The following is a 27,362-nucleotide window of genomic DNA, read 5'->3' as shown; positions in this document are numbered from 1 at the left end:
CACACACTCACACTCACTCCTATGGGCAATTTAGAGTCACCAATCAACCTGACATACATGTTTTTGGACTGTGGGAGGAGTAAAACCACACAAGCACAGGGAGAACATGCAAACTCCACACAGAAAGGCAGAGTTGCGAACCCACGACCTTCTTGGTGTGAGGCAACAGTGCAAACCACTCTTCCACCATGCTGCCCCTAACTACAACAAAACAATTCAACTGTCAAAAAGGTTTTTGGAGGCAATACCCTCAGATAAATGACAATGCCAGCATGCTAATATTTAGCTGGTATAATGTCTACCACATTCACCTTCTTAACTGTGCTTGTTAGCATTTTTGCTCATTTGCAAAAACCACAAAATTCTGCTGATAGGAATGTCATTCATTTCAACATATTTGACCACATGAGATTTTGACCTGTTGATGGCGATGAAATGAAAACTCAGAGGATCACCAAAATACATTGCAATTCATCTCACACAGGGCATAAATGTGAGCACTGAATTTTATGGCGGTCCAACCAGTAGTTTAGACATTTAAGTCCAAATCATACATATCAACCTCATTATGGTGCAAGAGAAAAGTCAGGGCATCATCAAAGTTTAATTGATTCATCGTCTGGAGATCATGAATGTTAGGTAGATGGTTTCATGATAAGACATCCAAGAGTTATATGATCAGTGATATATCAGCCCAGACCACTTATTGGACCAACTCAAACTAGGGTTGGATAAAAATCTATTAGTGTTATTCTATTTATGAAGTTTGACTTGACTTAATATTTATGGAATACGTCATATCAGTCGTGACACCCGTATCTAGAATCACAGCCAAAAAGCATCTCTAAATGTGATTATTCCTGTTCAAGATTACTATTATTGCTACTATCACATAAAAGCAAAATACTCTACAATATAGCTTCAAATTGACCAACTTGCCTATGTATCTGTATCTAAACTTTTTGTTTATTGTCAACTGCCAGAAATGGCCAGTGATCTTACCTGCAAATACAAGTACAAGTAACTTTAGTTACTGCAGCCTATGAGGATTGTTTGCAGTAACTGGAGCAATGACACTGTGGTGAGCTCACGTTGATCGTGTTGTAGCTGCTCCTATAAAGCCTTCATTCACATTCAGAAGACGGTGCTGAACCTACCAGAAGACATTCATCGATGCACCTCAATGACATATTACTGTAGGAAGGGTTTGGTAAACAGGATGATGTTATGGTCTTTGACTTGTTGATACGTTTGAGGATTAAATTCTATATATTGCAGCTTTGACGTACTAAATTTATGTCTCTACCAAAGGAAAGGTGGGTATCAGATTTTAGAACTTTGTGTGTTTAGGTACAACAATGAAATATATGGCTGAGAATAACATCTCCTCAATTACTGGTGAACCCTTAATGCGAAGCCTTAATTATCGAGTTATCTTGGTTGAAGTTTTTATAGCACTTTTCCTTTGCATAAACTCTGTTCTGATCACAACATTTTGTATGAAGGATTTCTTCTATACAACCATGCGCTACATTTTATTTGCTACTACATTAACATCTGATTGCCTGATCTTGATTATATCAAATTTCCTGCTCCTCTTTGACTATTTTCATTTGACAATGCAAATATGGTTATGTCTCATTATGTTGATTTTGTCATCTGTATACATTTTAGTCACACCAGTTACTCTGACAGCAATGACACTGGAGCGCTATGTGGCCATTTGCATGCCACTGCAACATGCAGAGCTGTGCTCCACACGCAGAGCCCTGTACTGCATCCTCATCATTCATGGGCTCAGCTCTATACCCTGCATTGTTATTCTCTTAATCTCATTTTTATCTGCATCCCATAGTTTCTACAAACAATACAAGGTATGTTCACTGGAGGTGTTTATCTTTTACAGCTGGCAGAGTCATCTTAAGGCAGCTATAAACCAGCTCTATTTCTTGATTATGTCCATCATCATTATTTTCTGCTATGTTAAAATAATGAAAGTTGTTAAATCTGCATCAGGAGCAAATAAAAAGTCATCATGGAAAGGACTGAGAACAGTGGGTCTTCATGCTTTCCAGCTCCTGCTGTGTCTCATCCAGCTGTGGTGCCCTTTCATAGAGACTGCTGTACTTCAGATTGATTTCATGCTGTATATTAATGTCAGGTACTTTAATTACATTACCTTCTATCTTGCTCCACGATGCTTGAGTCCTCTGATTTATGGCCTCAGGGATGAAAAGTTTTTTCTTGCCTTGAAATATTATGCTCTCCGTGGCTTGTACAAGGGGATTTGTTTTCATTTCTCAAACTAGACCCCTAACTTTGCTAGAGAAATCTTGCTACCTTCTTCCACATGTTATGAAAATGCCCTCTTGACTAATCATCACATCTATAGTTTTCTTGTTCAATAGGTTTATTGTGATAAAAATGTGTGTTTACAGTTTAAGCTTCCACTGAGACTGGGTGCTCTCTTTTCTTGCAATCTTGCATCTCTATTTTTTTAAGTGACCAGACTGGACCACCTGAATTTTTGACCTGCTGAGGTTTGATTAAATGAAAAATCTGCAAGATTACCAAAGGACACTACAATTCATCTCACAGAGGACACAAATGTGAGCACTGAATTTGATGGCGGTCCAACCAGTATTTTTGACATTTAACTCCAAATCATACATATCAACCTCATTATGGTGCAAGAGCAAAAGTCAGGGCATCATCAAAGTGTAAAGTGATTCATTGTCTGGCGATCATGAATGCTGGGAAATTGTTTTCTAAGAGTTGTTGCAATATATCAATCCAGATCCCAATTAGTGGACCAACTTAAACTAAGGGTGGATTAAAAGCTGCACAGACTGTTAAGATACTGTATGTGTGATAAGACAAGAATAAGTTTATATATACACACACACACACACACACACACACACACACACACACACACACACACACACACACACATGCACACACACACACACACACATATATATATATATATATATATACAAAGTGAAAACAGCCAACATTACACTCTGGTATATTGCATATTTACAAGTGATATTAGACTACAGAAATAAAATTGACTTGACTTAATATTTACTCAATGGAAAAGGTGTAAATGTTACACCAGTCATGTTACTCATCCTTTCTTGCATTTTACTGTCTACTCTATGCATGCCATGTTTATTATACCCCATGTTGCATTAAAATGAAGATGATGAAGACATAATGATTCTTGCCATGTCATTATAGTCTAAGTCTCACAAAACATGCTCTAGACACTGGCCTTCTTTACACTCTTTAAGGCCCCAGTGGTAATTTTAAGTAGATTTGGTATTGGCCAGCTGTTATTGTAAAACTCAGTAATTAGTCATAGGGGACCACCAATTCAGTGGTATGCATTACCTATTAATGTTTGCCTGCAGCAATAATTGACTAGTTGCTCATACAGATTTCTGTTTTCTGTTCTTCTCTCTTTATTTTTGAGGTGAGCTTATGTCACTACTGTACATAAATGATAAATCATACCTTCCACTTTCACAGTTATGTGTAGTTATCTATCTTTGTCTTACTGTGCCCCAATTAGTTCATGCATTAAGTTATACAGATTTTAAAAAAGAGGAAAATAGTGCTGGCTTGGGATCGTAATGTAGCATTCTCCAATACCCCAAGTTGAAAGCAGCTATAACATACTTACAATATTTTTATATATATACACATCACTTTTATATATCAAATCTGAATGTGATAACCATGTTATAATGTAAGATGTTGCTTGTGCTGTGTCAGTGACTCTACAGAGAAATTATGCCTGAATCTGCAGCTCTCCTTTTACACAGCTTTTGAGTGTGTTTCAGGCCATTGCTTCGCTCTTGGGCCTGCAGCTGCAGTTGGCTTCACTATCCTCAGTTCTCTCATACAAATGTTTTTAGCAGCTTTCAATTTCAACTGTTTTCAGTGAAAAATCTTTAAAAACTAAACACACAATACACAATACTTACACACACAAAACAACATTGCTCCATACCAAACAGCAGACCAACATAGCCACGGTCTAGCTGGTGAACACAGTGGAGCATTAAGCAAAGCTGCGTATTTCCCATAGAACCTGCTAGAAATCAAACAGGGCTAAAATCAAGTGAATGTTCTTCAGGTGGAGGAAACATTACAAAGAATATCTTTGCAATTGTCAAAGACTAATTCAACATTCAAACCAATCTCACACAATGATTGGCTAAAGTGGCCCAAATCTTATTTTTTCTTCTGTGAGTGTCCCCAGAAGTGTGAACAAACCAAAAAACCAAATCTACCTTTATTTTTTCACGCTTTAGACAATTATTTGTGTCACTTTGGAGGAGACACTGTGTGAAAATGTTAAATGATCAGTGAGTCTGACCAGTCCATCGATTTTTCACTCGATCTGGTGTGTGAGTGCTTTGAGGAGCTACCACCACATTTGTTTTCCAACATGATCAGTCAGTACACTGTGCCCTAAAATTTGCCTTCAAACCTGCAAAGCTGCTGTGTTCAGCTGGTGTGTGTTGTGAGTAGTTTCTGAAAGTGAGTAACCCTAGACATATAGACAAAGGTTGGTGATGACAACATTGTGGTGAGTAAACTTGCATCTATTTGTGTTACAGTTGCCCCAATAAATTGTTCAAACACAGTCTTTTCTCTCTCTTCTTCTCTTTGATTTGTCAATAGTGTACATTTATTGTAAGGTACATGTCATACCAAACTGTTGGTCAGTCTAGTTTATACAGATATTGATACTGATACAGAGCAGCATGGTGGCCTAGTGGGTAACACTGTTGCCTCACAGCAAGAAGGACCCTTTCAGTGTGGAGTTTGCATGTTCTCCCCATGCTTGCATAGGCTTACTCCGGGTTCCCTATCAAAAGCTACTCTCGATGGTGCGTTTCAATAATGCTGATGGGAAACATTCTTTGTTTGACCACTTGTGAAGTACATGTTCCATCCCAGTGACCTGGGACTGGATGCTATGTTGTTGGGGGCAATAGCCCCTTCTTAGTTCTCATACCTGGATCAAATTGTTTCATATGTAAGTGTAAGATCATTTTACTAGTTATGTGCAAGTACTGTATTTGTCAGGCATCTATGTGACAACAGCTGTCTGATTTCCTAAAGTACCCCTGTCAGACTCTGTTGAACTTTTTCCCCATATTATAATGGTTACTGTATTTCAGCTGTCTCTATGTTAACTGGATTTTCACTCCACCTTTTTGCGATTGATTCATCTATTACTATTTTGTCTTCCAACATAATTGGTCATTATGCATAAAAGAATTCAAGATTTGACATGATGCTTCGACCTGCAAACCTAAAGTATATTGTAGGTGTGTGTTGTGAGTATTTTCAGTTTCTGTGGGAAAACATTTCTCAAAGTGAGTAACCATAGTTACTTTGGCCTGAGGGGTGTTGTTTTCAAAGGTTGGTGCTGACAACATTCTGGTGAGTAAATTGTCATCCACTTAAGTTACAGTTGCCCCTATAAAGTGTTCACACACAGCTTTCTCTCAGAAGGTTACACATATCTCAGCTGGAGAATTGATCTATGGAGCAGTGTCGCACAGTGAGATGTAACTGCAGGGATGGTTTGGTAATCTGAGTCTTACATACTTTGATTTGTTGATAGTGTACATTTATTGTAGGTATAGGTGATACCAAGATGTTGGTCAATTGGATTTTTACAGATATTGATACTGATACAATGATGATGCTGTCAGTCACAGTTTAGTCATAGGTGGAGCACATGTAAAATTAGAGCTACATGAATCCTGGCAGATTCTAAAATTTTTGTATATTTGGTTATAAAACAAAAATACATGGCGGCTAATAACTCATTGATTGTTGGTGAATCTTCAGTGTACACGGTCAATAATCAAGTCATTTTAGTTCAGGTTCTTGTGTCAGTTTTCCTCTGCATAAACTTTTTGTTAATCACAACTTTTCTTTTGAATGATCTCTTTTACAGAACCATGCGCTACATATTATTTGCTGTTACACTGCTGTCTGATTGTCTGTTTTTGGTTATGACTGATATCCTACTCATCTTGAGCTATTTTCGTTTCTCCATGCAAATGTGGCTGTGTTTTCTTATATATATTGTTTTGTCTGTGTACACTTTTGTGACACCCATTACTCTCACAGCAATGACACTGGAGCGCTATGTGGCCATTTGCATGCCCCTACGACATGCAGAGCTGTGCTCCATACGCAGCGCTCTGCACTGCATCCTCATCATTCATGGTCTCAGTGCTGTACCCTGCATTTTTGTTCTCTCCATTGTCTTTGCATCTGCAGCCCACAGTTTCTATGCACAGGACAGAGTATGCACTGTGGAAATCTTTATCTTGCACAGCTGGCAGAGTCATTTCAGGTCAGCTGTATGTCAGTCTTACTTTTTGATCATGTGTATCATCATTGTTTTCTCCTATGTTAAAATAATGAAAGTGGCCAAAGCTGCATCAGGAGAGAATAAAAAGTCCTCATGGAAAGGGCTTAGAACAGTGGTTCTTCATGCTTTCCAGCTGCTGCTCTGTCTCATTCAGTTGTGGTGCCCATTCATTGAAGCTGCTGTCCTTCAGATTAATGTTATGCTATTTATTAATGTCAGATACTTTAATTACATAACTTTTATTCTTGCTCCAAGGTGTTTGAGTCCTCTCATTTATGGCCTCAGGGATGAAAAGTTTTTTCATTCATTGAAATACTATGCTCTGTGTGGCTTGTACAAGAAACAGTCATGAAATTTGTTGGTTGACAAAATAAAGTCCTTATATGTTTCTCTGGTTAACTTTTTTAGATTGGTATTTTGCAGAAAAAATTATTATAACAAGAAAAATGCCAAAAACTGTGCTTTTTGAGCATTTTGTAATCACAACCTTGCCTATTGTAGTAATAATGTAGTTATGAATATCCCATCACATTTACTAACAATATATTAAACTGACCCTAATTCTAATTTGCTATCACTTCACATTAACAAAATTATTAGCACATTATTCAATAATATATTGTTCCTGTCATAAACATTATGTGATTGTACAAACATTTAAAACCAGTTACAAAAAATATTAGAACCGTATAGAGAAATACAAAATCTATAGAAACAGGATGATTTCAGGTTATTTGTTAATGTTAGGGTCTTAAATTTTAACCCTGCTCTAAGATATTTATGTCCTGGCCTCAGTCATGAAAAGTTTTTTGAGAGATAAAAACACCACAATTTTGGATTTAGTAAAAAATAGCCATAATAGTTGACGAATAAAATTTAAACAAAAGTTAGAAATATGGGATTAAACAGTAAATATTTTTTGCACATTTTGTTTTACTAACCCTAATAAAAATGATTGTGCATGCCTGCAAATCTGTCTCTTGGTGCTGATGTAAACATAATTTTCTAACTTTTATAGCCATTTTATAGTCTAATAGTGTAGCATGAACAATTTAAACAAAATATAATTCTGAACAATTATCTGGTATTACTGCAAAAATGTATATTTGAGGTAACATAAATTTTCAAAATCTGACACTGATGGATGGTCTTGGCTGAAACACCACCTCAGTGTTGTGTAGGGTTCATGAACAGTGCCAATAGACTCGGCACACTTAGTTGGTTGAGGTTGGGGTGCTGGAAGGAGGATGGAGAAACAGGACCCAAACGCAGGACTACAAGGTTTTAATAACACTCCTGGAGAAACCAGGGATCAGGAAGGAAATATAAATACAACCGGGTATCCCGGTAAACAGATAGTAGATGGCACAGTCTGCCACAAGAGGCATATAACAAAAACTCACATCCTCAAATAATCTGCAACCATCAACACAGGTTAATGCTTCTGCAAATAACAAAAGACGACAGGGAGAACTTATAGACAGCAGAAACAGGTAATTGAACACACGTGTGAATAATCAGTAACAAAGATAAAGCTGCTGGGGACCGATGCAAGGGGAAAACAGGAAGTCCTTTCAGCATAAAGGTCCCCGGCAGGAAGTCCCAAAAGGGGACTCATAACAGTACTACCCCCCTCAAGGCCGGATTCCAGACGGCCCAAACTCTAGTCCAAAAAACAAAAGTCAGGGCGGGCGGGAGGGAGCTGGGAACACAGGTCCTGGGCCATTAGGGAGGACGACCCCAGAGGCGGACAAAGGTCCGGGGCCGTTTAGGAGGACGACCCCTGAGGCGGCCGTAGGTCCGGGGACATTTGGGAGGACGACCCCTGAAGTGGACAAAGGTCCGAAGCTGTTCGGGTGGACGGCCTCGCAGGCAGACGGAGATCCGGGCCGTTCAGGAGGGCGGCCCCTGAGGCGGGAGTTGGTTGGAGGTCGTTCAGGGGGACGACCTCTCCGACTGACATGGACTCTGGGATGTGAGGAGTCCCGCCCAAGATTCGGCCAAGGGGGAACCGGACGATGAGGCGGTGCTAGGGACCCTGGGGATTCCGGTGACGGCGGCCGCAGAGGAGACGCAAAGGACTCGGGCGGCCGCCACGTCAGCTCAGGAAATGGTGGTTGTTGTGGCTGCTCTGGACCTTCTGGCAGCGGCGGCCGGAAAGGCTGCAGGGCCGGCCGGCGAGGCTGCAGGGACGGCCGGCGAGGCTGCTGCAGAGGCGGCTGGGACGGCCGGCGAAGCCGCTGCAGAGGCGGCTGGGACGGCCGGGGAAGGTGAAGGCCCGAGAGGCAGCACCGGAGGATCCGGCTGCGACACTTGCACTGGAGGCTGCGGCGCTGGCACTGGAGGCTGTGGCAGCAGCTGAGACGGCTGGGTAAGCTGTGACAGCAGCTGAGACGGCTGGGGAAGCTGTGGCAGCAGCTGAGACGGCTGGGGACTCCCAGGTAACGGTGGCTGCTGCAGCGGCGGCGGCTCTGGAAAGTCAGGTCGAGGGAGCGGCGCTGGGAGCTCAGGCAGCGGCTGCTGCGTCGCTGGGAGCTCAGGCAGCGGCTGCTGCGGCTTTGGAAGCTGATCAGGCGACGGCTGCTGCTGCTGCTGCGGCGCTGGAAGCTGATTAGGCGACGGCTGCTGCTGCGGCGCTGGAAGCTGCTCAGGCGACGGCTGCGGCTGCTGCGGCGCTGGAAGCTCTGAAGACGACTCCGGCTGGGTAGCGAAGAGGGAGTCCGGCTGTGGTGGAGCCTCAGCAGGGACGGATGCGTTGGCGCACTGAGGTTCTGGCTGTGGTACTGAGGTCTCAGCGGAGACGTCGTCGTCGGCGCACTGACAGCTCGGGAGACTTGGGAGAGGGGAGAGGGAAACCTCAGCGGGGACGCTATCGTCGGCGCACTGAGGTTGCAGGACCCTGGAGGAACTCACAGCGGGGACGCTGTCGTCGGCGCACTGTGGCTCGGGGACCTGGACTGGAGCCTTAGGGGGGACGCCTTTGTCGTCGTACTGAGGTTCCAACGTCGATTTCTTTCGACGACGGCAAGTCTGATGGCTGCTGTGGCTGCAGCGGCGGCGGCGGCAGCTCGGGAACCTCTGGTGGCTGCTGCTGCTGCTGCGGCGGCGGCTCAGGAACCTCTGGTGGCTGTTGCTGCTGTGGCTCGGGAACCTCTGGTGGCTGCTGCTGCTGTGGCGGCGGCTCGGGAACCTCTGGTGGCTGCTGCTGCTGCTGCTACGGCGGCTCGGGAACCTCTGGTGGCTGTTGCTGCTGCGGCTCGGGAACCTCTGGTGGCTGCTGCTGCTGCGGCGGCGGCTCAGGAACCTCTGGTGGCTGTTGCTGCTGTGGCTCGGGAACCTCTGGTGGCTGTTGCTGCTGTGGCGGCGGCTCGGGAACCTCTGGTGGCTGCTGCTGCTGCTGCTACGGCGGCTCGGGAACCTCTGGTGGCTGTTGCTGCTGCGGCTCGGGAACCTCTGGTGGCTTCTGCTGCTGCGGCGGCGGCTCGGGAACCTCTGGTGGCAGCTGCTACTGCTGCTGCGATGGCTCAAGAAGCTCCGGCGGCGTCGTCTGCCGCGGCTCGGGAGGCTCCAGCGGTTCTTCCAGCTGCTGGTGTTGAACCTCAGCGGGGACGGTATCGTCGGCACACTGAGGTTGCAGGATCCTGGAGGAATCCTAAGCGGGGACGCTGTCGTCATCGCACTGAGGGTACCGGATCCTGGGCGGAACCTCCGCGGGGACGCCGTCGTCAGCCCACTGAGGTTCGGGCTGCTGCGGTGGAACCTCAGCGGGGACAGCGACGTCGACGCACTGAGGCTTGGTAACCTGGACGGAGGCCTCAGCGGGGACGTCGTCGTTGGCACACTGAGGCTCTGGTCTCTGCTTGTTAAGGCGGCGGCGATGCCGGCGTAGAGGCATCCGGGATACCGGTTTGGATGGCTGGGCAGCAGCGAGGAGGGACTCGGGCTGGGCAGCATCAAGGAGGGACTCGGGCTGGGCAGCAGCGAGGGGAGCCAAATCCCAGGGAGCCAGGGGCATTGCCTTTAATTCCCGCCAGATGGCACGCGCCTCTGCCGGCGTCAGTGACTGCGGGACCGGTGTTGAAGGCAGGACGGTCAGCGATGCGGTGCCTCAGCTGGATCGGGATCATCTGGTTCCGGCTTCTGCCTCCCACGCTGGGACGAGGACGCCTGTGCCGAGGCAGCCGGACTGGAGACTCTGGCGGTTGAGACCCCGGGAACCGGGAGTCGAGCGGCTGAGAGACCGGGGATTCGGCCTCCCCCGTAGAGGATAGTCACGGGGGAACCTGGAGCAGGGCCAAAGCGTCGAACAGACCCCAAACCTGCTTGACGGGGAACTCCAGGTCAAGGCACTCCTCCAACACCGACTGAATGGTGGCCAAGTGGGAGAGCATCTGGTCGGCCCTCCTCTTTGTCACGAGGCTGGGCGGGTTAGAAAAGGACTGGGTCAGCGCCGAACAGTAGTCGTCAATTTCCCAGTAGCCCGAAGCATCCTGAATAATGCCTCCAAAATAAGAATGAAATAAGATAAGCCGGTCCTCTTCGGCGGTGTCCGCTGGGTCCAAAACAGGCAGAAGCATTCTGTTACGTGTTGGGTGCCGGAAGGAGGATGGAGAAACAGGACCCAAACACAGGACTACAAGGTTTTAATAATACTCCTGGAGAAGCCAGGGATCAGGAAGGAAATATAAATACAACCGGGTATCCCGGTAAACAGATAGTAGATGGCACAGTCTGCCACAAGAGGCATATAACAAAAACTCACGTCCACAAATAATCTGCAACCATCAACACAGGTTAATGCTTCTGCAAATAACAAAAGACGACAGGGAGAACTTATAGACAGCAGAAACAGGTAATCGAACACACGTGTGAATAATCAGTAACAAAGATAAAGCTTCTGGGGACCGATGCAGGGGGAAAACAGGAAGTCCTTTCAGCTTAAAGGTCCCCGGCAGGAAGTCCCAAAAGGAGACTCATAACAGTTCCAGTATCAGTCTTTCTGGGAAATATTGGGACTGACTGATTGTTGAACCTGTACTTCCAGGAGAGCAATTTATTCAATTCTGCCTAAAATCATGGAACAGTGGACCAAAGACCATAAAGTTACTACAGACCTGATGGGAGTTTTCTCACCCAGTCTACATTGCAGACTGGGTGAGAAAACTCCCATGGTTAACTTTTGGCCAGGAGGTGCTTTGGGAACAAAAGCTATCAGAGCCAATGATAGGAGCCATCCAGTGAGAAATGTTTTTGTATGCTCGGCAGGAAGACAAAATTGATTTCCCTTTTCATGGACTGGAATTACAGGTACAACTTTAGAGAGTGTTTGGTTTAGGAGCCTCAGAATCACTTTTTTGCTTTTTGCAAAAAATGTGGTTCTGCTGGCTTCATCAGACCGCAAACATGCAATTTAATGTAAGTTTGGAGCTAAGTGTAAATAAACTGGGGTTAGAGTCATCACCACCAAGTTCTTTTTTAACCTAATATGCTGCCTCAAGGTCTTGTTCAGGACTGAGGTAGAGTCAAGAACTGAACCTCCAATTCCAACAGGACGTTGGATCATCCAATGGACACATAATTGCACCAGCACCACATGACGTGTACAGTAGATGAAATTTGGGAAATGTGCACATCAGCCCACCTGTGACCCTCATTGAGCTACACTTACCAATAACAACCTTCACTGCATAGGTACTATACGTATCAACACCAATGCATATAGTTACGGAGAAATATAAATAAACTACAGTATTAGAATTAGATTCATAAGTTTAAGCACTCATTGAAAGCTTGGAGAAAAGCCACTGCTTTTTCATTGCTGTTAGAGTAACTGGTGTGACTGTGACAGTAACCATTTGAGGTGGTCCAGGCTTCTGATTAGATAACATCAGCCAATAAGGAGGCACTGTTGTGAGCAGTTTGTGAGCAGTTTCATTTGGTATTATTTTAGCTGCTGGAAGCTTTATAATATTCACAGCCCTCTCTTAGCTACACAGAGCTCAGCAGAAGTCATAGCTTTGGAACAGAAAGGAGGGTTTGATAAACTCCTCTATTTAAACCAGCACCTTAGCACTTCAGAGAGACTTTTACCATCATGTAAAAAGAATATTTTCTATTGAAAGTCACATAACATTACTTACTAGATTTTTTTGCAGTACGTCAAACACATTGGTTTGCAGGTATCAAATATATGGCTACTAACAACTCATTGGTTGATGGTGATTTCTTGCAGCGAAAGGTCAAGATTGTTATTGTGCAGGTCCTGGTAATGATTTTTCTTTGTATCAATTTGTTACTCCTTACAACCTTTTATAAAAAAGAGTGCTTCCATACAACTACACGCTACATCTTATTTGCAGTTACATTACTATCAGATAGCTTATTGTTATTTATGTCTGATATACTACTTATCTTGACCCATTTCAATTTTACCATGCATGTGTGGTTGTGTGTCATTATGTGTGTGCTGGTGTTTCTGTATTTGACAGTGACACCAGTTACTCTGACAGCAATGACGCTGGAGCGCTATGTGGCCATCTGTATGCCCCTGCATCATGCAGAGCTGTGCAACATACGCAGAACTAAACATTGTATCCTCATCATTCACAGCCTCAGCTCTGTACCCTGTATTGTTATTCTCTCCACTTTCTTTGCTTCAGCCCCTGCTAGCCTCTATAAACAATATAGGATATGTTCACTGGAGATATTTGTGTTTTACAGGTGGCAGAGTTATCTTATATCAGCTGTATATCAATTCCAGTTCTTGATCATGTGCATCGTCATTGTTTTCTCCTATGTTAAAATAATGAAAGTGGCCAAATCTGCATCAGGAGGCAATAAAAAATCAACATGGAAAGGGCTTAGAACAGTGGTTCTTCATGGTTTTCAGCTGTTGCTCTGTCTCATCCAGCTGTGGTGCCCTTTCATAGAAGCTGCTATACTTATGATTAATTTTAGTTCATTTGAAAATGTGAGATATTTTAATTACATAACATTTTATCTTGCACCAAGATGTCTGAGTCCTCTCATTTATGGCCTCAGGGATGAAACATTTTCTCTTGCACTAAAACATAATGCTTGCTTTGGATTTTACTGTGTAAAAAATAATGTGCAGATTTCATTTGTTTAACAATTTGATATGCCTATCTTATTTGAAGCCTGTAAAAATATTGATCAGCATCAAACTTCAACATAGATTAGTTAATCATTGAAGTAGATCAAAATACCCTTTTTCTGTATATGTCTCATCTAATTTACCAATTTTGATTATAAATATCATATTATTAAAATAGGCATATGCTGATAAGAGTTTGGGTTGCTATATTTTTTTACTACTAGAATTTTTTGTTGATATTCCTATCTTATTTCAAGCATGAAACGTTAAGCAGCATCAAACTCACAGATTAGTTAGTCATTGTGGTAGAATAAAATAGCCTTTTTCCATTGATGTCTGATTTAATTTACTAATTTTGATTGATCTGCTGCAAAGTTCAGTAATGTACAGTGGTTTCTGATTTCTGTCATTTTTTTCAAGCAACAAAAAAAATGTATTGGATTAATTATATATATCTGTGTTCATTTTGTGTATAGCTAACACTGTCCTTAATAACATTGTAATGAATCAGTCAATTATAAGTATATTGCGATATTATTAAATATATTACTATATAATTATATCGTTATAGTTAAATTCCTGCATTTTATATGCTGCATACTCTAGTATGTATCACTGTGTTCATGTTGTTGAGGCTAGTTTAGATCAGAGCAGAATCACGACCCCATCTGAAACAGCAGACACTTCAGCCAGGGGCATGGCAGCAGTGGGGTAGGCAGAGGAGAGACCGATCGCCAGTCTCCTTGTCATTTCCCTGCCATTCCAGTCATTTATGACCTCTGGCATAAAACCTATTTATTTGTATCAAAATTTATGCCTTGGTGACAGAAAAATCTGATGCTGTTGGACTGTCTTGGCTGAAATATCTCTTCAGTCTTGTCTAGGGCTACAGTGCCTGTGGACTCGGAACACTGAGTTGGTTGAGTCCATTTAAAAAAGAAAGAATGGAGGTGTAGGGCAGCATGGTGGCTTAGTGGTTAGCACTGTTGCGTCATAGCAACAAAAGCTCGGGTCTGAAACCCATCAGGGACCTTTCTGTGTGGAGTTTTCATGTTCTCCCTGTGCTTGCATGGGTTTTCATGCAAAAACATGACACAAACACACAACACACAACAATAATGCATGTGCTTGCATTATTGTTTTCTCCCACAGTCCAAAAACATGTATGTCAGGTTGATTGGTGACTCTAAATTGCCCATAGGAGTGAGTGTGAGTGTGTGAGGTTTGTCTCTATGTGGCCCTGTGATAGACTGGTGACCTGTCCAGGGTGGACCCCTGCATTTCACCCAAAGAGAGCTCCAGCTTCACTTAGGTGCTGGCTTGTCTGTTGTGCTGATTACAACCTGAACTGTTCCCTGTGTGGCTTCATCCTGTCCCCTGCATTCTGTAAGTTCTGTGGGCTTGCTGTGACCTGACTATTCCCTGTGTGTGATGACCCTTTCCTAAGACTCATCCTGATTCCTGATGGCCTAACCTGACTCCTGAAGGCCAAACCTGGCGCCTGAAGGCCAAACCTGACTCCTGAAGGCCAAACCTGACTCCTAAAGACCAAATCTGATCCTGGAAGGCCAAGCCTGATCCCTGAAGACCAAACCTGATCCCTGAAAGCCAAAACATGATTCCTGAAAGCCAAACCTGACTCCTAAAGACCTCACCTGACTCCTGATGACTTAGCCTGATGCCTAGCCTGGTCCTCTGGTTTCTGCTTTCCCCGGTTTCATGTTTCCCGGTTCCCTGTCTCATGATCCAGTTCCTGTCTTCCTAGCTGTATGTCTCCTCCTGTTCCTTGTGTCTCTTGGTCCCGCTCCTGAGTTTCTGTTAATTACCCAGTTTATGTTTTACCTTTTGTGTGGTGTGTGTGAAAATAGAAGAAGAAGAAGAAGTACTTTATTAATCCCCAAGGGGAAATCCAGTTGTTGAAGCAGTTATTAAATTTGAGATTATTTAAATTATATTGATTAATAGTAATTCATAAAGTAATTAATAAAGTAATAAAGTAATTAACTATTTATTTGGGGGGGGGGTTGTGTGTGTGTGTATGTGTGTGTGCGTACATACATGTGTGTGTGTGTGCGTTATTGTTTAGATTGAGGAATTATAGAGTCTTATGGCTGTGGACAAAAAAGACTTCCTGAATCTCTCAGTCTTGGCTTTGGGGGGAATTAGTCTGTGGCTGAATCAACTTCCCATTCGCCACAGTTCCTCATGAAGTGGGTGGACAGGATTGTCCAGTATGGAGTTGATTTTGTCCACCATCCTCCTCTCTGCCACAGCCTCCAGATTGTCCAGTTCCAGTCCAACAACAGATTTTGCCTTCCTGATCAACATATTTAGTCTGTTGGCCTCACCAGCCTTGATGCCACCTCCCCAGCACACAACTGCAAAGAACAGTGCACTCGCTACTACAGACTGATAGAACGTCCTCAGCAGCTTGTTGCACACACCAAAACAACAGAGTCTCCTGAGGAAGAACAGTCTGCTCTGTCCTTTCTTGAAGAGTGCATCTGTATTGTTTGACCAGTCCAGTTTGTTGTTAATGTGGACTCCAAGGTATTTGTACGAGTCCACAATCTCTACTTCGTCTCCAAGGATGGAGACAGGGACTGGGGTCTTCCTGTTCCTCCTAAAGTCCACCACCAGTTCTCTGGTTTTCTTGATATTGAGCTTTAGACAGTTGTTGTTACACCAATCAACAAAGCTTTTTATCAAGTGTCTGTACTCCTCATCGTTATCATTACTGATGCATCCAATGATTGAAGAGCCATCAGAGAACTTTTGGAGGTGACAGGTTCCTGAGTTGTAGCAGAAGTTTGAGGTGTAGAGTGTAAACGCAAATAAAGGCAGATTTATTTGTATAGCACCTTTCATACACTACGCAATTCAAAGTGCTTTAAACAGGAATGGTGCTAGTACATTTCCTTGAGGTGCACCGGTGCTGCTCATCACCACATCAGATATGCAGCCATCTAAGCGAACAAACTGTGGCCGCCCAGTGAGGTAGTCTTTGATCCACTCCACCATGTCTGCGGGAACTTCCATATCCTGCATCTTTGCACTTAGCAGGTGGGGCTGAATAGTGTTGAAAGCACTTGAAAAGTCAAAAAACATGACTCTCACAGTGTTGCCCTGCCTCTCCAGATGGGAGTATGCTCTGTGCATTAAGAAGATGATGGCATCTTCCACTCCGATGTGTTCTTGATATGCAAACTGCAGGGGGGTCCAGAAATTCAGACACTTGGGACCTCAGGTGTTGCAGGACCAGTCCCTCAAACACTTTCATGACATGTGATGTTAGCACTATGGGTCTGAAATCACTAAGGGTACTGGGATGGCCTCTTTTTGGTAATGGGACAATACAGGAAGTTTTCCATAACTTAGACACCTTTTTGAGCCTCAGAGAGAGAGGTTGAAGAGTTTCTGAAAAACCTCTGCAAGCTGTCCAGCACACACCTTGAGTACTCTGGCACTGATCTCATCTGGTCCTTTTGCTTTGTTGGGCTTTAGTTTAGCTAGTTCCTTCCTCACCTATTCTGTGGCAAAGGCTGGGCCTGTGTATTGTGTTGATGTGGAGTCAGATGATGAGGGCAGAGGAGGAGTTATTGGAGGTGAGGTATACTTCAATGTTGTATGGCTGCTGATAGAGGAGATGGTATCAGTGGGCAATGGGGAGGCAGCATTGGCAGAGATGTTGGGCATCAGCTAAGGTGGTGTAGGGAGGAGGGATGGTGTGTGAGGACAATGGGTCAGAGTAAGAAGCAGAGGTGGTGTCAAATCTATTAAAGAACAGGTTAAGTTCATTAGCAAACTTTGAGTCTCCTTCCACAGCAGTGTTCCCAGTCATTATTTTCATCCCATTCCACATCTCTTTGATATTGTTCTGTCTCAACTTGTGCTCTATTCTGTCTCTATAGAGCTGCTTTGCCTCCCTCAGCTTCCTTTTTAATTCCTTCTGTGTGGCTCGGAGTTCCTCCTTGTCTCTTGCCATGAACGCCCTCTTCTTCTTGTTGAGGAGGCTTTTAGTGTCCTTATTTATCCATGGCTTATTATTGGAAACAACGAATGTTTTTGGATTGTCCTCACAGGAGTGGATGTAATCTGTGATGCAGTGAGAGATGCCTTCGATGTCCTCACCATGAGTGTCCATGAAAAGGTCCCAGTTTGTAACCCTGAAGCACTCCTGCAGGGCCTCCTCAGCATCCTTTGACCAAACCTTCACATACCTCTTGGTGGCAGACTGTTGTCTTACCACGGGCTTGTATGTTGGTACTAGATATATTAAGTTGTGGTCTGATCCACCAAGTGGGGGGAGGGCTGAAGAGCTGTATGCCTCCTTCACATTGGCATAAAGGAGATCAAGAATCTTATTTTCTTGTGTTGCACAGTCCACATACTGTTTGAAGTTGGTCAGAGCTCCCGAAATACTGACATGGTTAAAATCCCCATTAATTACTATAAGGGCACTGGGGTGTTTTGTTTGGAGACCACCTACAACTGTGTGGATGATGTCACATGCACTCTGTGCTGCAGCTGATGGAGGAATGTAAACAGTCACAACAATGGCGTGTGAAAACTCACGGGGCAGGTAGTATGGCCTCAGTCCAACCACCAACAGCTCAATGTCTGGAGTACAGATACAGTCTTTCACTGTTACATGTCCAGGGTTGCACCATTTGGAGTTAACAAAAACAGAGAGACCACCTCCTCTTTTCTTGCCGCTCTGTTTCCCTCTGTCTGCTCGCACTAGCAAGAACCCAGGCAGTTCAAGCGAGCTGTCCGATATATTTTCATGCAGCCAGGTCTCGGTGAAGCAAAGCAAGCTACATTCTCTGTAATCTCGCTGGCTGCTAGCTAAAGCTGTAAATTCATCCACTTTGTTGCAGAGTGACCTCACATTCCCCATAATAATTTTTGGGAGAAATGGTTTAAATCTCCTACGTTTTTCTCGATGCTTCACTCCTGCTCTGCAGCCCCTACTGCGCCTCCTCAGGTCTTTGGGGATTTCAGGTTTTATACCAAGAAGCAGTTTTGTTCCCTTGAGAGCTAACAGTTGCTCCCTTGTATAGATGCCGTTGCCACAGAAACGTATATTTTCTGATGCAGTTTCCATAATCTCCATATGTCTTTCCACAGGAATTCGAAAAACCCAACTCATCCACTTTCATCCGTTATCAGAGAGAAAGCGTAGATCTTGATTTGACTTGGATTAACAGATGATAATTCAGTAAAAAAAACTTGCAAAAAACAAAAAACAAACAGAGGAGCTGCTGTAACAGGCTGCCACCTAACAGGCGCCATTCTAGAATTTTTATAAAAATAATATAATATATAATATAATATAAAAATAAAGTTATTGTCTGCAAACCTGGGTCCAGACCTCAAATTTATATATACAAACCTTACACAGTGACATTACTGAGACGGTGACAGGCCCAACACTGTGGGTTTTTTCAGTAATTGCCAGCCAGTTGTAATTTCGGAACTCCTGCTCAGAAATTCGGAAATCGCACAAGGTGACAGAGTCGGTCGGATTGACGTCATAGCAACATGGCTGCGCACCTTGTGAACAGTAAGCAGCGTCGCTACGCGATCTGTACTGGAAACATTATTTGTATTGCGCATGTGCGAAATTGACGCCACTTCCTGTCATCGCCAACGTTTTGTCTTCTTCTCCATTGGTCTGCTGGACTACAAGATTTGTTCTGCGCATGTGCTCAGTTAGAAACACTGAGAGTGATGGATATATGTGACAGTGATATGGATTCCTTTGCATTTCATGTACGACTTCAAAAATTTCTCTTAAAAAAGGAGAAATTCTTGATAGTCCTACGGATCGCCGGAAGGTGAACCTGCGTGAGTGAGCGAGCGAAAAAAATGGAACAAATGTATGAATAAATAAAATGAATGAATAAATAAATAACTTTCTTCTGTGTTTCTTATGCTGACTAGCGCAGACATTAGTTCAAATCTTTCGAAAATGAAATGAAATAAACATATATACACATCTGTATTTCCCAAATTGTGTCTAATAAAGTTCAACAATTGAGTTTAATTTTAATTTCATAATTTATTCATTTTCATGAAGTAAATTTGTGCCACATATTAACCTTCACAAATGTTACCAAAAATGGATTGGGTAGTTATTAATACTTTAAAACGAACGGGCATTAATGCTGCAACAATTTAACAAACCAAGTGGTTTGGAAGTAAGATCTTGTGTAACAAGCAGTGTTACTCTCTCCTCAATATTTACCCTCAGGTATTGTATAATTTAACGCTTGTGTTGTTGCTTGCTAGAATTATGTTATAGTGTCATTTCCTTTTCCACTTTGTTGCTTGAAGCCCCGAAGTTGTTTGAAATAACTATCTGAAGCTAAACATACATAAACATTATATTTATCACTACTTAAAATATAAAATTGTGGTTTCTTCAAATGTAAGTATACAATTTTGTTTTTTGTAATAAATACTTTAAACAAAATTGTATTGAAGGGAAGAAATTAAACATTTAAATGTTCAGAAAATAATCTTTATTTTTTTAACAAACAGTGCAAGATAACATTGTGCAGTCTTGCAGTACTGCACAAACCCTGTCAATCATAGACACGTAAAATCATTCCTTAAAGCAATGCTATGTAAGTTTTGGTCACAGGGGAGTGAGTGAGCATTTTGAAAATATATGCTATCCTGAAAACTGGACACACACAGAGGCAGAAGTTGTAGTTAAGTCTGTGTTGCTGTAAGCTGATTAATCAAATCCTCCACTGTAACAGGCCTTGAATTCAGGAAGACCTTTCTTATATCTGACTCTGTGAGATTGACCCTCAAGGTCATCTTCTGGTGTGGGACAATAATTAGCTCACTAGAATAATGCATGCCCTCCTGCTAATGAAAGGGTCTAAAAATAACATAAAACAATGGCGGACAATTAATGTGGTTCCAAATCACAGTGTTAACACCCAACTAATATTACATTGGTAACCCTGCTAATGGTAGCGTTCTTTGAAAAGTTTGTTATGTTAACAGTATTGATATAAATGCAGAAATAAGCTCTGTTTAATAGTGAACATGGTTTAACCACATTAACCTGCTAACTTGTGTTTAGCATTAGTCACAAGCACATGAATACAAGAGCGTTAGTGTAAACACTGAACCCACAGATAAACTTCTTAACACACAGTTGACGTTAGCGTTTAGCTAAATCAATATCTGGACTGGTCAATCCAGTAATGAACTTTAACACTCACCACCACAGGACTCCAGATAGCTGTTGCAAAAAGAGCCTCACCCCCTCTGACAGAAACATAACATGTTCAGTTGTCTTTGCTAACCATGATTATTGCACTGCACAACGTGCAAACTCATTGTAACAACACTAATTTTATTGACATGTTATTGACATGATGGCTCAAACATTTCCTGTTTGACCCATGGCCTAGACTGTAGTAGGAGAAATGGAAAATGCAGCCATAGACAGTAAAGAGTGCAGCAGCAAACAGAAATTGAGAAAGAAAAAGGTCTGAACGGTAAATTCATTTACAAAATAATGTCTGCAGATACTTAGCAACACCTGCCACATCCATGCCTTGTGAAAGATTGTTTTCACTGTCAGGGCATGTTGTTCAGAAAACGTGATCTGCCCTGTCATCTGAAAATGTAAACAGGCTTGTCTGTTTGAGCAACTGGCTCAGTGCAAAGAAAGAAATAATGGGAACATGTGTTTTTTCTATCTTCTTTTTTTTCCATGTGTTTAATAGACATGAACAAGTTATTTGAAAAACATATCTACCATCTTTGAAACATGTTTATGTTCTTCATGCTGTATGTTTAGGGTAGTTTCACTAATAATAAACATACATTTGCATAAAGCATCCATGTTTGTCCATGCCCATGTTGATTAGAGTATTAAAAATTTGAGAAGTATTAATTTAAGGTACATTTAACAGATAAACATGTGGCATTAGGTTGTGATTAATCAGTTAACTCATGACAATCTTGCGATTATTGCCATTAAATATTTTAATCGATTGACAGCCCTAAGTACAAACCATGTATTTTGGTTTAGTAATGAGAGACTGTTTATACAAAGCATGAAAGAATAATTAATTACTACTAAACAGTTTATATTCAAACAGTGCAGTGGATACATACAGTACATGGGAAGCAAGTTTAAGAAATTTGACTTCTAAACCATCTGGAACAGCACTGCTATCGTTCTTTAACTCACATAACGCACACTGAAAATGTCAGAACGCAGTTTTTTACTAAAGAAAAACAAAGAACATCTAGAGACCGATTCATTTGACAGACTTCAGCGTTCCTTGTTTAGGTCTTGCAGTGATTTCTTCAAGTTGCCACACCACCTCCTTTAGAAGCTCTGTCAACCCTGTATAATACAAAACCATCCATTTTTATCTCATCATTTGAAATATTGGTGTGGAACCATGTTTCTGGTAATGACATTAGGTTTATAGTGAGAAACCTATACTCTTAAAAGGTCAATTTTGGATACAAGGCTCCTTATATTGAGATGAATAATCTTTAAACCCTTAACTGACTATTTTTTATGGACCAAAAATTGGAACATAACAAATGACGTACTGAAAGAAAAGAAAGAAAAAAAGGGGTAGGAACGAGAAGCAAGAAAAAAAAAACGGCACAGACAAGACAAACAAAACACATAAAGGTGAGAATGATAAAATATCCCAGTAAGGTCGTTGATGCTGCACATAAGGTAATGATTTTGCACTTGTTTGCATGAAAAGTCTATTTACTCCTACAAATACAGACAGAAAAACACACAGGTTTGCCCACTCCACACACTACTACTGCTTGTCGACATACCAACGTTCAGCTCTGATTGGCTGATGATGACAGTTAGGAGTCCGTTGGTTCACTCTGCAGTCTGTCTGGGAAGTCTTGGATCTGACTGATTGTTGAACCTGTACTTCCAGGAAAGCAACACAAATTCTGCCTAAAGTCATGGAACAGTGGACCAAATCTTCTTACTTGAAGAGTTACTAGAGACCTTATAGGAGTTTGCTCATCCAGTCTTGGTTTAATATGCTGCCTCAAGGTCTTGTTCAGGACTAAGGTAGGGTTGAGAATTGAACCTCACTTTCCAACAAGACGTCAGATCATCCATTGGGCACATAAGATGTCCAGCGCCATATGACGTGTACAGTAGATGAAATTTGGGAAAATATAACCCTCATTGACCTACACTTACCAATAACACCCTTTGGGGGTATATATTTTTTTAGACTTTTTTTTTTAGCTGCTCCCATTTTGTCCACATGATCAATTTGGCACAACTTTTACACCAGATGCCCTTTCTGACACAACCTCAGTAGCTGAGGCTAGTGATCCTTGGTCTTCCAAGTTGCTCTCCCATCAAAGTACTAATTAAGCACGGTCCTGCTTAGCTTCTGAGTTCGGACACTATCGGGCACTCACCCTTGGGTGCAGCCACTGTCAACACTTATGCATAATTATGGATAAATATAAATCACCTATTAGAGAAAGAATAAGTTCAGATGCCCATTGAGAGCTTGGAGTAAAACCACTGCTTTATCTTGCTGCCAGAGTAACAGGTGTGAGAGTAACCATTTGAGGTGGTCCAGGTTTCTGATTAGATAACATCAGCCAGTAAGGAGGCACTGTTTTGAGCAGTTCATTAGTGACTCTAAATTGCCCATAGGAGTGAGTGTGAGTGTGTGTGGTTGTTTGTCTTTGTGTGTCTCTATGTGGCCCTGTGATGGACTGGTGACCTGTCCAGGGTGGACCCCTGTCTTTCACCCAAAGAGAGCTGGGATAGGCTCCAGCAGATCCCTGTGACACTGGTTAAAGGAATAAGTGGGTATAGATAATGGATGGATGGATGGATGGATGGATGGATGGATGGATGGATGGATGGATAGATGGATGGATGGATGGATGGATGGATGGATGGATGGATGGATGGATGGATGGATGGATGGATAGATGGATGGATGGATGGATGGATGGATGGATGGATGGATGGATGGATGGATGGATGGATGGATGGATGGATGGGATATGGCAACAAAGAAAGAGCTACTAACATAAATTAAGTCAAATAAACATAGATTCTTTTATTGTTATGTGAACAGTGAAAACATGATGCAAACAACACTTTTATAAAAAAAAATCTCATTGTTTTAACAAAAAATTCAATAAAATACACTGTGATCAGATGTTTGATAAGTATCTCTAGGGCACAATATACTGAAGATTCAATTAACATTTTCCATAATCTAAAAGAAGCAGATGGCATTTAGTAATTAAAAGTCTTAAATAATGATTTATGTCAAAGGAAAGAATTATATATTGTTAGCAATTTATTTAATTCCTTTTTCACTTTGTGTATGCAAATATAATAAATGTAAGCATGTAGAGCTCTTACAGGCTCAAAAAGGAAGGGATGAATAGGGAAATAAAGCTCAATGTTTTCCAAGGTGAATCCTTATCACTATGAAATCAATAACCCTTTGACACGCTTGTATTCTTTTCCTGTTTTTCAATATTTCTGTCTGTTTGTCTTAGTCCTCTCGTAGATAAGCCTCATGTACCTCATGCTCCTCACTATCTTCTAGGGAGGCAGCATATTCAGCCATTCTTTGGATCTCTTCTACTTTAGTCTCGGCCAGCTTCTTATCTGCATCCACTGACATTTTCCGTGCCTCTTCCACCTGCGACTGGGCCACCTGAATGTTTGCCCTCATTGTGAGAGATGCTTGTTCACCTCCTGGAAACACATAGATGAAAACACATATTTGGTCAAATTGTGTAGAACAATCACAGACTGAAATCAACCCACTTTAAGTTAAAAAAAAATTAGGTGTGGTCTTTAAACAAATGTCTACTGAATATTTATAATCTTTATAAAACAGTAAATATGCAGTGCTACATAAAACTTTGAGAAATGAAGCTTCACTCTGGCACATATTTTACTCACCAGAAGTGTACGCTGCCTCCGCTGCCATTTTACATAAGCTGACTGCATTGACCCAGGAAGACTCAAAACGTTTGCATTCATTTAGTCTGTCGCTAATCTGTCAGGAAAGAGATGAGATAAACTTTTGTATTGTTTTCGCAAAATGTCAAATCATATTTTAATGGGAAAACTGAGTAAGTATTTTTAAGTTTGTTTTCAATAATTCTCCAAAGAGGACAACACAAACTGACCTCTGCCCGCTGGACATTGATCACCTGCCGGAGCGAATCCTCCTCTGCTGGGGTCAGTTTTCCCAATGAGGCTAAATACCGTCTTTGAAGAGCAATGCGCGTGTGCACAGCCTGTCAGCAAACAGGACAGACAGTCAGGAGCAGCATGGGGAACATTTTCCACTAATGTCCTTACAGTTGTTTGTGTCTGCATGAGATAATGCAGCTGAAACATGGTCAAGCATGTGTGACAATCAATCTGTAATCAGAGCAGATTGTGTTTAGTTCAGTCCTGTCTGGATCCAGTACATGTGTAAACATCCTGTAATCTATCCTTATCATGTCTATGCACAGTTCACTTAATGAGGTGGATTTCACTGAATTGTGTTGTTGTCATGCAGTTTTCTTCACCTTGACTGAGTAAGATGTGGGTAAAATATTTCCCACAAGATGAACACCTACCTTTGAGTAGTCTGTAAGAGCATCTATGAGGGCCAACGTGGTCTGGGAGAGGAAAGTACTTGAACTATCTGTAACCACTGAGGCTGCTCTTCTGATCAGGGAATCATGAGAGAGGTTTTCAACTTGCTACAAAAAAAAGAAAAACAAAATTTTAACATCTTCCGTCAATGTCTAAGTGTAGAAACATTTTCTGCAATTACACATAACTTTGTGTAGTTGCAGTTCATTGGGTTGGTGCTTGCACTGTGTTATAATATCTCAGACTGGAGAGCCACCCACCTGTGTAAAAGGGACAGCACAAATGCTCCGGCCAACACCTAAAGGTGCTTTACTCATGTGTACGGGTCCTGCCAATTCCCCCAACTTCTGGACTCCAGGCTTTGTGCACTTGAAGGGGGCACTGTCTGACCTGCTGTAGATACATTTGAACAGGATAAAAGCAGGCTGTTAACTGTCATGGCCAATACTGAAATATAATATAATATATATCAAAGCCCTGTTATACTGCAAGTAAAACCTTACACATCAGATCATATGAAAAAAATTCAAACTTTAAGATTCTTCTTTACAGACATTCTCACTCTGATTTACATCATTGTGTTTCAGAAATATATGCTTCTGTATGACCTAAATAGCAACGCAGGCTACAATCCACTATGGCAGCACTTGTCAACTATAGCATTACCTATTACGCATAACCTACCTCAAGACTCGGACGCAGGCTGCTCCTCTCCTGAGCATACTCTTGTTGGTCAGCAGTGAAAATTCTGTCTGATTGCGCAGAAGTCCTCCAGCGGCACGACTGGCACACACCGAGCACTGACGAACAGCTTGCATGGTGCAGATGATTTAGATCTGCTGCGCTTTAATAATCTATTTAATCTGTAAAATTAACTGCTGACTGGAGGTTTTCTGCACTTCAGACTTATCTGCACTAAAGCTTATTTGATGCTAGAAAGTTTTCAGTCTGATAGACAACTTCCAACTGCAACGTCCTGTGGGTATTTGTAAGGGTTCGCCGCTGTTTCATTGCGTAAAAGGAATTGATCTGTTGACTCTGCCTGCAAATGTGCGTATTTCGCGTTATCTGCAAAACCCCACAGATACTGAAATTACGTGCAAGTTGATCTGTTGACCAACACTTTCTCTCTCTCTCTCTCTCTCACACACACACACACACACACACACACACTCACACTCTTCTTGTGTGTGGATGAGAAACAGTGGCAGATGGAGGTCAGAAAACGCTGAATACCCAAATTAAGTTTGTCTTATTAAAGTTTCCACGTGCACGCCTGAAAAGAATAGCCGCTCTGCCATATTTTCCAAATGGCCTACATAGAAAGAATCATCCATCATCACCTCATCCATCTTACACCGTTTTCTTTACCGATTTCTGGTCATGTTGTTGTTTAGTTGGTGTAGGCTACGTCCAGCAGCAGCCTGTGTTCTGTTGCTCTAAAAATAAAGTGCAAGGAGCCAACTGATGGTAGCTGCTTCTTTATTCAGGGACGCAACATTGGGTGTCAGAAGTGACGGACTAGATCCGCCGCGGGTCTGGTGAGCTAGGAGCTAGCTCAGCTCATCGCATAGTCACTGCTGTGATTTTCCCTCTCTAGTGCGGAGTGTGTTGCCCGGGAGGCTTCCCGAGATCAAGCAGGAGGAGGACGCAGACGAGCATGGAGAGCCACTGCCGCAGCAGGGAGATCAGAGCACAGACCGCGGGTGACAGACGTGGCCAGGAAGACGGCTGCTGAGGCTGGCTTCAACCCATCTGTCTGCCACAGTGATAACTGCGGGGACCGCGCGTCGGTGTTATGCCGCGATCTGCCTGCACCAAACTGTGAAAGTCACAGTGTGAACTCAGCAGTGCCAGTTTTCCTTTTCATAGATTTGTTAGTGAAAGTGTGTTAATATGTCAGCACTGTTCATTTTGTTTTCTCAGATCCACTTGAGAATCTCTGCCCTCACTGTGATTGGAAGAGGCAGACGACCAAACATGGGTAAAGATGGAAAAAGTGGAATAGAAATGGGATTTGAGAGATACTTCAAAGCTTGGAGAGCTAATCGATAGTAATGCTGGGTATATTTGACTTTCCATTACAAACTTTCAAGTAATCTAATAATATAGTACAGTAATGCACTCACAACAATTCTTTCATATTACAAGAAATTAAGATATGAAACTGT

The 27,362-nt window shown here is 42.4% G+C and overlaps 4 protein-coding genes across 4 annotated transcripts; 3 read left to right on the top strand and 1 right to left on the bottom strand.

Annotated features, from left to right (window-relative positions):
- The first annotated feature begins 1,367 nt into the window (after positions 1-1,367).
- On the top strand, positions 1,368-2,309 carry LOC113134729 (odorant receptor 131-2-like). The gene has a single exon (XM_026314228.1). The coding sequence runs from the start codon at positions 1,368-1,370 to the stop codon at positions 2,307-2,309; it is 942 nt and encodes a 313-aa protein (XP_026170013.1).
- Positions 2,310-5,840: 3,531 nt separating this feature from the next.
- On the top strand, positions 5,841-6,764 carry LOC113134719 (odorant receptor 131-2-like). The gene has a single exon (XM_026314216.1). The coding sequence runs from the start codon at positions 5,841-5,843 to the stop codon at positions 6,762-6,764; it is 924 nt and encodes a 307-aa protein (XP_026170001.1).
- Positions 6,765-12,602: 5,838 nt separating this feature from the next.
- LOC113134662 (odorant receptor 131-2-like) lies at positions 12,603-13,541 on the top strand. The gene has a single exon (XM_026314133.1). It carries the CDS (start codon positions 12,603-12,605, stop codon positions 13,539-13,541), a length of 939 nt encoding a protein of 312 aa, XP_026169918.1.
- A 10,077-nt stretch (positions 13,542-23,618) lies between these two features.
- On the bottom strand, positions 23,619-27,078 carry LOC113134042 (diablo homolog, mitochondrial-like). Its single transcript, XM_026313243.2, has 6 exons — positions 25,876-27,078; positions 25,452-25,584; positions 25,173-25,298; positions 24,732-24,842; positions 24,502-24,598; positions 23,619-24,291 (listed from the first exon to the last, which is right to left on the bottom strand). The coding sequence occupies exons 1-6, from the start codon at positions 26,007-26,009 to the stop codon at positions 24,086-24,088; spliced, it is 807 nt and encodes a 268-aa protein (XP_026169028.1). The 5' UTR covers positions 26,010-27,078; the 3' UTR covers positions 23,619-24,085.
- Positions 27,079-27,362: the final 284 nt, after the last annotated feature.

This window comes from Mastacembelus armatus, chromosome 13 (genome assembly GCF_900324485.2).
Source record: "Mastacembelus armatus chromosome 13, fMasArm1.2, whole genome shotgun sequence".
In the NCBI taxonomy this organism is placed as follows: domain Eukaryota; kingdom Metazoa; phylum Chordata; class Actinopteri; order Synbranchiformes; family Mastacembelidae; genus Mastacembelus; species Mastacembelus armatus.
Note: the sequence above shows the minus strand (reverse complement) of the source record. Positions and strands in the feature narration are given on the sequence as shown.

Excerpts from the sequence above, each read along its gene's own strand:
- LOC113134662 (XM_026314133.1), top strand. The coding sequence starts at position 12,603 with ATGGCTACTAACAACTCATTGGTTGATGGTGATTTCTTGCAGCGAAAG.
- LOC113134729 (XM_026314228.1), top strand. The coding sequence starts at position 1,368 with ATGGCTGAGAATAACATCTCCTCAATTACTGGTGAACCCTTAATGCGA.
- LOC113134719 (XM_026314216.1), top strand. The coding sequence starts at position 5,841 with ATGGCGGCTAATAACTCATTGATTGTTGGTGAATCTTCAGTGTACACG.
- LOC113134042 (XM_026313243.2), bottom strand. The coding sequence starts at position 26,009 with ATGCAAGCTGTTCGTCAGTGCTCGGTGTGTGCCAGTCGTGCCGCTGGA. Across the intron at positions 24,599-24,731 it reads TCAATGTCCAGCGGGCAGAG|ATTAGCGACAGACTAAATGA; the intron begins GTCAGTTTGTGT and ends CTTTCCTGACAG. Across the intron at positions 24,292-24,501 it reads GGAGGCAGCGTACACTTCTG|GAGGTGAACAAGCATCTCTC; the intron begins GTGAGTAAAATA and ends ATGTGTTTCCAG.